The sequence below is a fragment of the Ambystoma mexicanum genome, chromosome 5q (genome assembly GCF_040938575.1).
Source record: "Ambystoma mexicanum isolate Mex_15411 chromosome 5q, UKY_AmexF1_1, whole genome shotgun sequence".
NCBI lineage: Eukaryota > Metazoa > Chordata > Amphibia > Caudata > Ambystomatidae > Ambystoma > Ambystoma mexicanum.
In genome coordinates, this window is record NC_090933.1 from 1,142,124,874 (window position 1) to 1,142,140,009 (window position 15,136).

General features: G+C 41.8%; 1 protein-coding gene across 1 annotated transcript in view; it reads left to right on the forward strand.

The window, feature by feature from the left end:
- Window positions 1-11,555, forward strand: part of CCN4 (cellular communication network factor 4) — a 244,315-nt gene extending 232,760 nt beyond the window's left edge. The window contains exon 5 of the mRNA XM_069621659.1: window positions 10,160-11,555. Coding sequence (XP_069477760.1) covers window positions 10,160-10,459 — 300 coding nt within the window. The 3' untranslated portion in view covers window positions 10,460-11,555. The remainder of the gene's footprint in view (window positions 1-10,159) is intronic.
- The last annotated feature ends 3,581 nt before the right edge of the window (window positions 11,556-15,136 follow it).

Sequence of the window (15,136 nt, forward strand, 5' to 3'; positions counted from 1 at the left end):
CATGAATGCTAGTTCCTCTTAGTGTGCACAATATCACTTCTAGTGTATCAGTCTATCAGTGCATCTGTCTCTCCATGCTGCATGATGCATTACTCCATCCCTGTCTTTCTCAAACCAAAACAAGTCAGCCCACTTCACATAACTCAAAAATTGCAACTTCAAAAATTGCACAACTGCATTCTTCTCATTCAATTGAACTCCATGTCCTGCAAAGGCCTTGCTTCCTGTGTCATTTCCATGTGTTCTAGTCACAGACTCCACTTTCAACATAATGTATTCACGAAGCTGAATCACTACATGTTGACAAAACAAATCGATTTCATTCAAATAGACACTGCTTTCTGCATACGCAATGTAATTCAGATTCAAACAACATTCCTTCCCTTCACTGCTTACCCCTTCTTCAAATAAACAGTCTGCTAATGCTGTGCACTGTTTCTGCAAAAGGTAAACAACCCTTCTTTCCATGCACTAATTCAAACTCAAAATATTCAAAACATGCTTTATCTCCGAACATCCAACTTTTGCACGATTCACTCTATTCACGTTCTCCTTCAATGCTATCCAAGTTTCAATGTCAATAGACAAAATCATATTTTCTCTCGATAACGTAGGCAAAATTCTGTTGTTATCAATCCTGCTAAAAATGTCATTACAAATGCCATTTCTATTCAAATCCAAGATTTTCACATAACTGCCTCCATTCACATAACTGCTTCCATGCAAAGGTGTCTCCAATGATACAGTTTCATAATGCAAATCTTCATAGGTAAACCCTCTATGCATTCTGCACATATCTGTCAAAAATGCACTCTCCATTTCCACACTATTTCTGTCATTATTCTGAGGTAACTCTTTCTCCCCATGAACAATATGCAAATCTTCTCCATGCACTTCTTCGTGCTGCACCCCTACCAGATTTTCTCTAGGAACTCTGTTCCCACCCATCACTGCTGTTGACAAAGACTTCAATGGGTAATTCAAAGCTGCTGGGACATCTTCCCAGTTTTCAATTACAGGTCTGAGACGATATATTATTGCTCGCAAGTCACTAATATATGGTGTCATTTCTGTTCCTGCTAGTTCACTCTTCACTTTCAATTCTTCAATCATTATGGTTGGTGCCGGCGAAACTTACCAGGCATCAAGCATATTTCTAAGCTGATTTCTTATTGCTTTCAAGTCACTAAAAAATGAGCTCATTTTGCAGTAGTAATTGTTTCACCCTCTGGATTTCTCTTCCAACCAAATCTCACGACACTTAAGTGAGTTTCAAAAAACAAGTTTCAAGACTTCTCTAAACATGCAGATATAGTCGTCGACTTGCCAAAAATGTGCACAAATTCCAACCAATAGGAATCCAAAACAAAGGTCAGATTTCCCCAAAAAGTGTCAGCTTCCGCAGAGTTCCAAACAAACAAAATACCACATGTGTCTTCAAGAAAAAAACTGTTTCTCTAGCTAGGCCAAATGGATGTACATTAATTTCCCAAAAAAATGGAAGTCATGAAAAACTGCTCTTGATCAATTCCAATTCATATTCCGGATTCAAAAGTCAGTCAGGCAATTGCGTTCCCCTTCCTACGGTGAACACAATTGTGGATGAAGCATGCTCTAATTCATAACATCTCCAAGGCAGACAAAACACCAAACATAAAATATCTATTCCCACAAATTAACAGAAAACACAGCTGCACATGATGTTCAAACTTCTACTTCAGCTCATCGATAGGTGGATCAAACCCAGCTGCAAAACTCTGCAGACTAAACCCTCTGTTCCATGTTATCAGGCAGCATTAGTGAAGCCCCACGTTGGGCGCCATTTGTGAGACCGTAATACAGATGAGACAAATTAGACAAAATCTACCAATGGCCTACTCCTTAGTGGGCGACCATGCATAAGTATTAGACAATCTCCTAGGGGGGTGTGGATCACTATGCCCCACCTGCTCATGTATCTCAGGGCCTTTGTGCACTGTGTTACTCCTAGATTACTCCTATCTTACTCCAATGGACACATTAACATAATACACAAAGAAAACACATGAATCGATTAAAAAATAGAAACACTTTTATTCATACATAGCAATGCATGATGCAAACACTACTATAATGCAAATCTCGAATTTGCATCTTTTATGCTTTTGGTGCAAATCTACCATGCAATACAATTATTATATGCCTTACAGGCTTCTAATGCAAGCATACTTCACACTCTCTTTCTAAGACAAACCCTGTGTGTTTACCCCATCTATCATGTTAGCCAAAGCTCTGTGTGAGAGTCTGTTCTAATTCCCCATGCACATGTATTATTCAGCAATACTCCCCTTTTCTCTGTGTTTTGCTCTGTCTCTCCTCTCCCACTAACTTCTGCAACAAGTCAGTCAGTGTCAGGGCCAGGCCTCTCTCTGCCAGATCTCATCAACTTTGCTCAGAATACTTCCCCGAGCTCCCTCGATCTCAGAGTCATCCAAACGTCTCTCCTATGCCACCGCCAAACATTTTGCTTCCATCTCAGTGTCAGCTCCCTCGATCTCAGAGCTATATCTCCAACTACATCCCATAGAGCAGACCAGCAGAGCAGCAACTACCTCAAATCTCAGAGCCTCACCTGTTATACTGTTCAATGACGTACATAAATCTCTATGGTTACACTCGTTCTCTAAGCTAAAATGCCTCTTTCTGTCTGTCAGCAATTCTAAATATGAGCAGTGCCTAAATGTCTGTGATGCATGTAATTGTACTTTTTCAATCACTGCGTGTTCTGGTCAATCACTGCGTGTTCTGGTCATCGTGACATTTGCCATCACATCTATGCCATATCTATCTTCTGTCTGCCTGCGGTACAAAACACCATCTCCTCATATTTCTCCATTCAAATCCCTATATTCTCCTTCATGCATGTCTCTGCCTACACAACTCTCCCTCTCCATGGCGCTGCCTGCCTGCCCCCCTTCTCTCTGTCTGCGAAGCTCTAGCCATGCTGATAAGGCCAGCATCCCTCCCTCTGTCTGTACTAAGGCACGGGCGACCTCTTATCAACCAAACTGTTTACGCATTCATTGTACACTAACTCACAACAATCTTCACACTCTGCAGAACGAACAGCTTCTGTGTGGCTCAATGGAATGACTTCATGCTGCTATAGGCCTCATTCTTTCTCTATTTTCGAATGAAGTGCCTAACACATTCATTCATACCAAGCACTATACTCAAAGCTCAATGCATATTCTAAGTGCACACTCAATGCGTGTCTCTTTACAATGCATACATAATACATAAAAACATATCTCTACATGTATAACGTGTCTCTAAATGGCACTTCAAATATAACAGGCCTCATTCTATATTCAAATTGCAAATGCATACAAAGTGGCAGAATAATTTGGATAGTCTAATGTTACTACTTCATGTCACTACTAATCAGTAATAATCAGAATGTATGATGGATAACTAAATAGCATGCAATGATGGATAACTAATCTCTAAATGGGTAATGTTTCTCTAACAATGGGTAATGATTCCATAATAATAGGTAATGATTCTGTAATAACAAACCAGGCCTCTCCATACTATCAGGTCTTGCACATGATTTAATTATTTACAGTTGGGGATAGGGCTTTTCTAATGATTCCTGGGATAGTGTATAATTCAATTGGGGTGTGGTTTCTTCATGAAAGCTATCTACTGTAAGAAAAACTGAAATTATTATTTTAGTAAGGTGTGTACAAATTACATTCATTGTTTACATTAACATATGTATTGTGTACCATTAGAGATGTTATCGTCACTCATTTCTTCTTTTAGGAAGTTCTCCTCAAACCACTCAAGTGTGTTTGCCATTTCTATGAGAAATAAACATTCTCTGTATTATAATGTATGTTTATATAATGAAAGCGAATAATAGAGAAATAAATATAATGCACTCAGTCTTTAGTGAGAATTTGTTCCCGGTGTTTGTCAATCGGTATGCATAGTTCTATTGAGGAGATTATATGAAGTGTACAGTGTCCGCGGACTCCATATTTGCCACATTGGGGGCGCATATAATATAAGGATCCTGCAGGAGATTAAGGGTCCACTGGTATGAACCCATGAAATTCACTGAAAAAACATTGTTAAAGGGACGTTATTGTTAAGTTGCACTAACAAAAACTCATGAAATACACTGAAAACACTTTGTTAAAGGGACGTTATGGTTAAGTTGCACTAACAAAAACCCTTGACAGTCAATGAAAAAACTTTGTGAAAGAGATGTTATAGATACAAGTAAAACCTTTGAAATTCGCCAGTTTTGGTAAGCTAAGCAACCATAACTTGTGCCACCTCTGTGCACTGCTAAGACTAACACCCCCGGCATCAAAGATGACATCACAAATGTTGTGTTTTTATCATTTTAATGGAATATGAACCCCACAGGAGGCAGCACTGTACATCAACTTTCTGAAGCAGTTAGCAGCACACCAAGCATTGTGCTGTATACAATAGCTGATTCTAAGCAAGAGAGTCCTTGTCAAAACGAACAAACCAGTGCCTTGTTTTACATGAACAAACAAAGAGGAAGACACCCCCCAACTCTGACAAAGGTTACACAACAAACCTGCTATTAGTGCATCTAAAGAAACATTTGGTTAAAGGCACAGCATGTCCCAGGGATAGACAATTGTCTTGCAGACAGCCTCAGCAGAAAAGTGGCAAAAGAATATGACAAGATAAAATTAAGCTCAGACAGATTTTTTAGAAGTGGGGCACTTCAGACACAGACTCACTTGCAGGAAATACAAATGTCAAAGTTTCGTATAGAGGTACACAAAAGCAGGGTCAGTAGGCAATGCTCTTTGGATAAGTTGGTCAGGGATTTGGATATGTTTTTATCCAGAATACCTCTTCTACACAGAGTAGGACGCAAACTGTGTGAGGTGATACCAACAATAATCTTGAACGCATCTACATGGTCAAACTAAATGTGGTACCCTCATCTGCTACACAAGATGGTACAACCTCACATCAAGTTACATCCCATTCAAGCCATAACGGCAGATAACTCATCACAACCTGCAGGTCATGAACAGCCTGCCATTTGAAGTCGTACAATTCGGATACCAACATTTACCAAGACGGTTTAACATACTCTAAGCCACGAAAGCCTAAAACCATGGCTTGCTACTTCAATAAATGGGAAATATTTTTCTCTGGAGCAACAAGAGAGGAGTTAGCCTAATAGATTTCTCCCACACCGATATCAGTTTATACTTACTCTACCTTTTGGACACTGTTTAGTGTACAGTTTTCTCAAGATCCATATAGTTGCTCTGGGAGCATTTACTACCTCTGAACACAAAGTTACTTGGCTTAATGTTTTCAGGAAAGGTTTTAAATGCTTGCACCAGCCGGTTGCTAACCCAACTCCTGGATTGGGTCTTAACACAGTGCATCATAGACTGACGGCTCTACATCAGAACCCATGCACAACACTTTACAAACATTTCTTTCTGAAAAAGAGGCTTCCCCCATAGCAATTGCTTCTACAAGAACAGTGAGTGAACTACAGGCATCATCAATGAATATCATTTTGTAGATAGGCCCAATGATAGCCTAATTTTTCCACCAAATACATTTATAAATTCCATGTTAATCAATCAGTTATGCTTCCAGTCTTCTACCAATCCCCACAGTCGATAAAAACACAGAGTTGAATAAAACTGATGTGCAGAGAGCTGACAAAATAGAATTGTGAGAGTAGTCAATTACCCAGAGTTTAGAAGAAATCTAGAAATGTCAAAAACATCACCTCTGTGCCCCCAAACTCTCAGCTTCACTGGCGAGCAGGCTCCGGCCCCTCAACAGTTTCTTAGACTCTTCTAATCTGGTGACACATCTTACTGCTACCATCAATTCTGCCTTTGAAACCCTTGAGCCGTTAAAAATCTAACAAGAACACCTGGTACAATGATAGCATCATCAGTTTTAGATGTACCAAAAGGTGTCTTGAAAGGGAGTGACAGAAGAACCCTTGCCCGAACTCTCTTTCCCAGTACAAAACGTCAGTGAAAGAATTTAAGTCAGCTATAACGATAGCCAAATCAGCCCACCTTAACACCCTCATTTTGAATGCTCTATCCAGCTCTGCGAGTTGTTCAAGATCCTCTCTGAATTTAAGGATACACCTAATACTAACCTGGTTTTTCCTAAAGACTTAGCCTGATGCCAGTGCATTCATAATGAATTCTCTTCTAAAATACTGGGCCACAGGTAATCTATTAAGGATCGTCAAAACTGCTATAATGGGCACATAGTGCATCCCCCCTCAGTTGTTCCATCTCAGGATCCTGTGTACCAGGCTAAAAATGCCACCTTTAACTTTACCCACTGCTCTGAGGCTGAAACCATCAAGATTGTTCTCACCCTAAAACCCACGTCATGTCTGGGAGATAGATGTCCAGTTAACATCTTAAAAGGCTCCGTAGAGCGTCTTGACCCATGGATAACTAGATTTATCAATCTGTCATTCAGAGAAGGGACGATTCCATCTTCTCTTAAAAAAGCTTGGATTACGCCTCTGCTCAAGAAGAGTAGTCTCAATCCAGTAGTTTCAAAAAAAATGATCGCCCCATCACCAACGTGCCATTCCTCCTGAAGAGCATGGATAGAGTAGCCAATTTACAGCTGCAGGATCATATTGAAGAACATGGTATCCTTGGAATTCACCAGTCAGGTTTTAAAGCACAGCACAGGACAGAAACCACTATGCTGGCCCTTAAATTCACCTTGACCATCATAATGGATCAGCGGTATCCCACCCTACTGATGCTGCTCGATCCTTCTGCAGCCTTTGATCTGGTTGATCACTGCTTTTTGGTCCCCAGATTAAGGGACCTCGCCCAGTGTTCAGATCTATCAGCTCAATGTATCTTTTCCTTTCTCGAACCACGTGCTGTTAGAGTGGCAGTCGGAGAGGAATGCTCATCACCCACCATGCAAACCTGTGGTGTCCCACAGGGGTCATGTATCTCCTCTACACTCTTTAATACTACATTAGGCCCCTCCTCAGTCTCTTGCACCACTTGGGTGTGCAGTACACCAACTATGCAGATGACACCCAGGTTGTCATTGAACTCACCAGGGACTATGCTATGGATTCGGAAGCTATCAACAAAGTGTACGATGTAGTACAGACGTGGATGGCTGATAAATAACTTGCTTTAAACAGAGCCAAAACTGAGCTGCTGATCGTAGCCTCAGGTCCTGGCCTGAAAAAACTTGATCCAGCCTAAAGCTTCTTCAGCATTGCTGGTAATCCCATTAGTGTCTCTAAGAGTGTGAAGACACTCAGCGTCTTTCTAGATGCTGAACTCAGTAAAAACTCATGTCACATTTGCACCTCATGCGGTTAAACAACGAAGCTTCTCAGTTATATTCGCACTTCCATCTCAGCAAGTAACTGCTTTCTTCTAGACACTGCATTGGTGAACTCAAAGCTTGACTGCTGTAATAGTCTGCTGGCAGGCACAACGCAAGCTAATCTACACTCCCTTCAGGTACCTCCAAACTGTGCTGTTCACGTGATTCATGGCCTGGCTAGATGGAAACATGTTACTGATGCTAGAAGAGAACTTCACTGGCTCCCCATTGGACATGACATCACCCATAAGATCTTGACACTGTCCTATAAATGTTGGACCAACATCAGCCCTAAATATCTTAAAGATGGGATCAAGGTGAACAAACCAGTACGCCTCCAGCGCTACCATGACCATTCTAAATGGTTTTAACTGAGATTTAACCTCGTCAGGTTTGACGGTACCACTTTTGACATCCAGGCCCAATGGCGTGGAATGCTCTACTAGGTTCCATAAAATCAGCAGGCACTTTCAATGTATTTTAAAAAAGTGGTCAGGCACCACCTTTTCAATCTTAAACCCAGCTGATCTGGTATTCCATCCTATCAGTTTCCCCTCACAGCTCCATTGTACGTCATGTCTTTGTCTTTCTGTGTTTCCTATTTGTGTGCCCTAAGGCCCATGGGCATGTGGCGCTCTATAAAAATTAAATAATAATAATTTTTTCTGTCTTTTGCTACTGGATAGTAGGGATCTCCTGTTACCAAAGCAAATACGGCTCACCGGATTGTGTGATGCATTAAAAAATTAGATCAAAGTGCACATAACCATCCTTCAATCACCCTAAACCACTCTCAATGAACTGGCTCAACTCTAACATTCTTATGTAATTTACCTTAAGAGTGCATTTGCAAAGCTGTAACCTGGAGCTCCTTTCACACAGCATTACAGCCTTGACAGACAGGCACAATGTGATTAAAACTTGGAACAGGCAGTAACAAAATATTTGTTTCCATAGTGCCAACAGCACACTATTCCCTTACATAATGGTACTGCTTTTTTCTTCATGCAATGCTTGTAAATAACAATAGATTCACAAGCCGGTGAATACAGGTGTTACCCAGTAATAGACTGTCTATGCTGTGCATCTGTTTAGAGTCACATGCACCTATTTATTCTCCGCACATAGGAGCTCACGCTAGTGCAAAACAAGAATTACCATACCCATGACAACATATCCTAACATTTTGCACCTGCCCCTTTACATAGATGCCACCTCATGAAAACATATAGGGCCTGATTCATGGAACGTTTTCCTATGGGATTTTGCCATTATAAAACACTTCCATGAATCAGGCCGTTAAGCTAAAGAAGTCAACATATGGAGCATCATTGGCCCCTGCACAAGTAGTATAGGGATAGTGGGACAGGATACCCCTTTCAACCACCTGTTTTCTTTATACATAAACAGCTTGTAATGTTAGATGACGAAATATGCAAAGCATTTGACACTAAACATATACAAGCTTCCGAAAGACTCGTTCTGGATAAGTAACGACTTTACACATATATATTTGTATTTATTTCAAGAACAGTCATGTCAATTTCGAACAGAAATGCCTTACAATAACACATTTGCAGATGTTGAAACATTCCTATGAAGGGTGTCTGTACAGCAGCATAAAGATGAGAAAAAGTAGTGAGCCAGTTTATGATGGTGAAAAATAATTAGGACATATACCAGGGACAAAAAGAAACAAAATGTATATAAGAAAACTGATGACTTACAAATGGTAACATTAACTTAAGGGGGCAAGTGCTTCCAACTAAAGAGGAATACTAAATTACATTATTAAGCTTCACTGGAGGCAGTGGTGGGGTCAGGTAGGGATGATGGGGGAGAGGAGACGGGGAACTCCCATTTTGCAAGTAAGTGAAGTTCAAGCCGAGCTTTGAAGAGATCGACAGTTGGGCTTGCTTTGATTGTTATGGCAGTCATTTTGGAGCGAGGAGAGTAGGGAGAAAGAGCAGAAATGAAATGAGGCACAGAGAGGTATGGAGCAGTGAGATTCAGTGAAGAGGATGATGGGGGAATGAGTTGGTGAGTAAACTGAGATACCATCAGACATGTACTGAGGAGCAAGGCCATTGATTGCTTTGTAGACTAGGACTAGACACTTGAAAAGAGAGTGGTTGTGCATGGAGAGCAAACCAGCATGTTGTCTGTAGGTAGAAGTGGGGGAGGCACTGGATAGGTTGTTGAGAGTGTGGGTAACAAAGTTGAGGACGTTTTCAAGAGGGAGGAAGGGGTAAAGAGAAAGGCAAATGAGTATGTTGGAGCAGTAGTCCAGTTTGCTGAGCACAAGAGTGGAAATGAGAGTTTTTGTAGAGTGGTTGATAAAAAAAGGACTCATTTTCAAATGTTGAAGTTAATACGAGCAGCAGAGGCAGTGGTAGATATCAGTAGATATATTTTACCGATTTGGGGGTGCAATATGTCCAAAACCTTTGTTTCTTCAGCATGGCTCTCAGGTATCTGGGTTCTTGGACACTCAGTAGGTTAATTAACAATTTAAATAATGTATAGTTTCATAGAGATGGAGGAATGTGTAAAAATAAGCACCTAGTATTGTAGTTTCTTTCTATCAAACCACTCACAATGTGTTAAGCAAAAGGAACCATTTGGTACATGTATTTATTGCCTTCTGAATTGCTCTGCGCTCAGGATCATACTGGTATTGGCAGCTTGGGACAAGACGTGACTTTATGTAGAATGTTGACGCATCCCTCTTTTCTTTCTTATTCCTGCCTCATTTTAGCCTGGGAAGAAGTGCCTAGCAGTGTACAGAGGAGACGAACCGGTGAACTTCACCATCTCGGGCTGTGTGAGTAAAAACTTGTACCGGCCCAAGTACTGCGGCGTCTGCATGGATGAGAGATGCTGCACCCCGTACAAGTCCAAGACAATTGAAGTGCAATTTGAGTGCCCTGATAGAAGCACGTTCTCCTGGAACGTGATGTGGATCAACGCCTGCTTCTGCAGCCTGAGCTGCAAGAAACCCAACGACATCTTTTCAGATCTGGCGCACTACCATGATTACTCTGAAATTGCAAACTGAGGTGTCCAAAGCGGTCAATTTGGACATTTATCATGGGCTGCAGTTCACATCTGTAGGGGCAGAACTGATGATGTGAAGTATTAGTCCTTTCAAAAATTCAGAAACTGATGACCCCTTCCCTTGCCATGTCCCTCAGATCTCATGAGCGGATGAACTTGGATGAAAATGTGAAGGAAAATGTCAACATCCAGAAAAGCTTCTGTTATCCATTCAGAGTGCTCTTTAAAGCCATTGCCCTGTCATTGAGGGGCAAATAACCACATGTTGGGCCCGATTCATGGAATGATTTGCATGGTTCAAAGTGGCTTTGCAATGCTGAAAAGGGACTTTGCACTGCCGACACAAACCCTGATTCATGGAACTGTGCAAAGTGTATTTTTTCAGTGCAAAGTCAGTGCATAGTCATTTTGGCAGTACAAAATGACTTTGCACTGACTTTGCACCGCATAAATAACCTTTGCACAGTTCCATGAATCAGGGTGTGTGCTTCCGGTGTAAAGTCACTGTTCAGCAGTGCAAAGTCACTGTTCAGCAGTGCAAAGTCACTTTGAACCATGCAGAAAATTCCATGAATCTGCCCCATTGTATCTTTCCTCCGTTTTTCTGCATGACACTGCCATAAGAATGTGTTTATTTCAGTGTGTAGGACTTTTTGTAAATTACTATTTATTGAAGTATATCACTAGTGCGGGGAGCATCGCCGATAGCAGTAAGATCAGACATGATATTGACATGACATTGACCCACTTTAACAGATCCACTGCAAGGTCTGGTGTAAGTTAGAAAACTTCCAACTACTGTATATTTTTTCCCCTAAATTGTGATTGTATCAAAGTAATATATTACATGTGCCTTGGAGCACTTTTTTTAGCACCTATGAGCATGAACATACAGACTATTGCAATTGTTTGGAATTGTACATCATGTGAAGCTCCTGCTATAGGCAAAGAGACTATTTTGGTGCAATTAATCTAGCAAGATCCATTTAAATTATGTTCACTATCTTACCACCTTAACCACAAACAATGTATACATATACCTTTGCAACACCTTGCATGCATGGTGCAGTCATTTCATAACAAGCACTGAAAAAATCGAGACGTCTGGCTTCTTTAATAATTGTGAAGACATTTAGTGTGTCGAGTTTGGAAAATGTTTATACCCATTGTTCTGTACAAGTGTGCATTGGTCTGTGTGTGTGAAGAGCAGTATTGCTAAACGTCGTGAGATTCAATCCGCCTAAAATAGCTCAGCATGGTAACGCACCCGCTGTATAGCAATGGTAGATCTAGAGGGGTGAGGGGCCGGCTTTCCCCCTGGGCCCACTTCACACTTCCTTGTACATTCCCAGTGCTGCCAGCTGGTAGATGGTAAGTGCAAGAGTAATGCATTTGAGACATTTAAAGTCTCTCCAGGTCCAACATTGGACTGTCGTCTTCATATGACTAGAATGTTTCATTCTACACCCTATCAGTGACCTGGGAACCTGGAAAAAATTTGGGGCAAGTGAGTAGCACGATCAGAAAATCTGGAGTGAAAGGGAGGGGCAGCAGTAGCATGCTGACAGGAGTGTGAGACTTAGGAGTCAAGGCGGTGTGGTGCTAGGATATGCTGAAAGTGCCCTAGTACACCATCGGGAGCAAAGAAGAGGGTATGACAAAACTTGTTTGAGTGTATGCATGCATGTTGTGAATTGTGTGTGCGTGTGTGTATGTGTGTTCCTATAGAGGACATACTGCCATTTATGAGCCCAGCTACAATTAACATGTTCCTACAGTGACAATACTGGCCACCTTGAAAATGCTTTACAGTCGCAATACTGGCATATATTAGGCATAGCCTGCAGAACATTTCTTGCAGATCAATGGCATATTAGTGGCAATCAAATTGTGTTAAATGACAGATAAGGGGCAATTTTGGCATAGGCTTTGGATTCTGCATCTCATAAATGTGTTTTACTTTGGCAGGTCTTCCATATTGTATGGGCACAGTGATCATAAGTGTTCTTGCAGTGGCAACGCAACCAGAATGAAAATGTGCTTTAACATGCTCCTGTGTGCTGCCAGTGACCTGGTATTTATTGCATATTTTCATGTGTGTTACCCTACAGACAAGATTGTACATTGTATGGCTTTTAACAAATATTTCTAAAAAACTGTGCAGTAAAATTCACTTTTTCAACCCATTATGTAACATCTCTTGGGAGAATGTCCCTGAATCTTCCAAGGGTGGTTCCTTCTCCCTTGCTAAACTTGGTAGTTCCTATCATTTCCGCTGAAAATATCATTACACCATCACTGAAAAAAATCACAAGGTGACACTAACCTTAAATCTTTTACAATGGAGTGTCTCCTCCCTACCTTGCCACCAAAAAATGTCTCTGTCACTGTGTCTTTGTTAGAGGCATCCCAGCACTGGTAAGCGCTGCAACAAGTGTGGGTTTTAAAATCTACTCTGTTTCACTCTTGGCCTGTATCTGTTTCCCTTCCATTTGCCTTCCCAACATCCCCACTCCTCCTGCCGGCAATCCTGGGCCTTGATTGGTCAGGAGCAGCCCCTCTTAACTGGAAACACTGAAGGTATACCGGTGACCTTATCTCGACACCCCACGCTCATTTCTGTCAATTTCACAGTGTGTCCTTGTTAGAGGCATCCCAGTACTGTTAAGCGCTGCAGCAAGTGCGGTTTTTAAATCCGCTCGGTTTCCCTCTTGCCCCATACCTGTTTGCCCTCCATTTGCCTTCCCGACATCCAGGTCCTGTAGCCTATTTCTGTTAGGTAGCCATATTGTGCATTTAACCCATTTTCTGTAAGGTAGCCATATTGTGAAGTTAATGTAATTGTTAAAGGTATTTGTACCGCGCACCGTCACCACTGCTGTGGTCCCCAGGCGCTCTGACGGATCTGGTCTGAAAAGGAGGGTGTGGAGAGTGGGTGGCGGGTTAGTAGGGTGTAGTGGGAATAGGAAAGTGAGAGATGTGATGTCCTGTTGGTCGCTTCAGATCTGTTTACACCGTTCGCTGAGCTTAAGTGCGGTTTTCGATCAGTGTCAGAATTCCCATGTGCTGTTGTGTCGGGTTATGTGTTGTTAGTCTGTTGTTGCACTGTGGTGAAGTGCGTGTGGATTGTTGTGCAGAGAGGGGGTTGTGTGAGTTTTTGTAAGTCGAGTATGTGGAAAGTTGATATTTTAAGGTACGGTGATAATGGTTTTCAAGTATTTGTCGATTTCCTACCACTTTGTCTTCGCGTTTCTGCACCCAACCTCTATGGTTATCCTGTGTGTTTGGTACTCTAGTTTGACCGCCTGGTTGGCAGGCATGTTGTGTAGTGGCAGCCCTCTTTTGTGTGGCCACAGTGGCTTGTGTATCTAGCTAATTTCCTCTACATCCCTTGCCCTGCGGCAGGTGTAGTTTTGGTCACAGGACTTGCCCCTTATTCTCCATCCTGTTGGGTTGTCCCCACCTATCCAAGTGCCCTTTAGGATTGGCGGCTTGTGGGGCTGGGTGGGTGGTGCGCACCCACACCAGCTTTTATAACGGAGGGGCAGGTTAAGGATTATGGTTTTCTAAAGGGGTATTCACTGTTTCGTTGTGGTCCTTTCTTCCTAGTTGATTCCTCCTGAATCTGGAGCAAAGAGACACGTTTTGAGTAGTTTTCTGAATTCCAGATGACCCCTTGTGTTTCATATGTTTTTCGGTAGGTTATTCAAGGTTAAGGTTGCCAGATGAGTGAAGGATGATCCTCCAAGTTTTCTTTTGTTGTAGGGTTTTGGTACTAGGCGAATGTCGTTGCTTGATCTGAGTGATATTGTCAGATGGTAGACGGTTATTTTATTCTTTAGGAACTCTGCTCCTTGGCCGTGGACTGCTCTGTGCATTATGCACATCATTTTGACCTCTATTCTCTCTTTTATTGGCACCCAGTGTAGCATTTTCAGCACAGGGTTAATGTGTTCTCTTCATGGTAGTCTAAGCAGGAGTCTTGCCGCAGCGTTCTGGATGCGCTGATGTTTTTTTTTAACAGTCGTTCTGGCCTTCCTATGTATTGGCTGTTGGCATAGTCTACTCTGGACAAGAACACTATGATGGTGAGTGTTTTGTGGGTGAAAGAGGAATTAGGATCCTTTTGACTGGGTGTAGCAGGAAGAAACATTTCTTGATTATGTATAATGGTTATGTTGAGCTATCCCTTGATAGTGCGCCGAGAAATAATGGAATGGCAAGTAGTGATGATTAATAAATTCCTTTTATTTTTGTGATGTTAGAGCCTTTGTGGATGACACGTGTTTCGGCAGAGCTGCCTTTTTCGAATCCAGGCTATATAGATAGCTCATAAGTCACTGCATAATGCATAAAGGTGCTGAAGTTCACAGGGATGAATCCCTCCTGGTACAAAGAAGTCCTCCGTATGTACGAGGACACTCGTACATAAAGGTGCTGAAGTTCACAGGGATGAATCCCTCCAGGAACAAAGAAGTCCTCCGTATGTACGAGGACACTCGTACATAAAGGTGCTGAAGTTCACAGGGATGAATCCCTCCAGGTACAAAGAAGTCCTCCGTATGTACGAGGACACTCGTACATACGGAGGACTTCTTTGTACCAGGAGGGATTCATCCCTGTGAACTTCAGCACCTTTATGCATTATGCAGTGACTTATGAGCTATCTATATAGCTT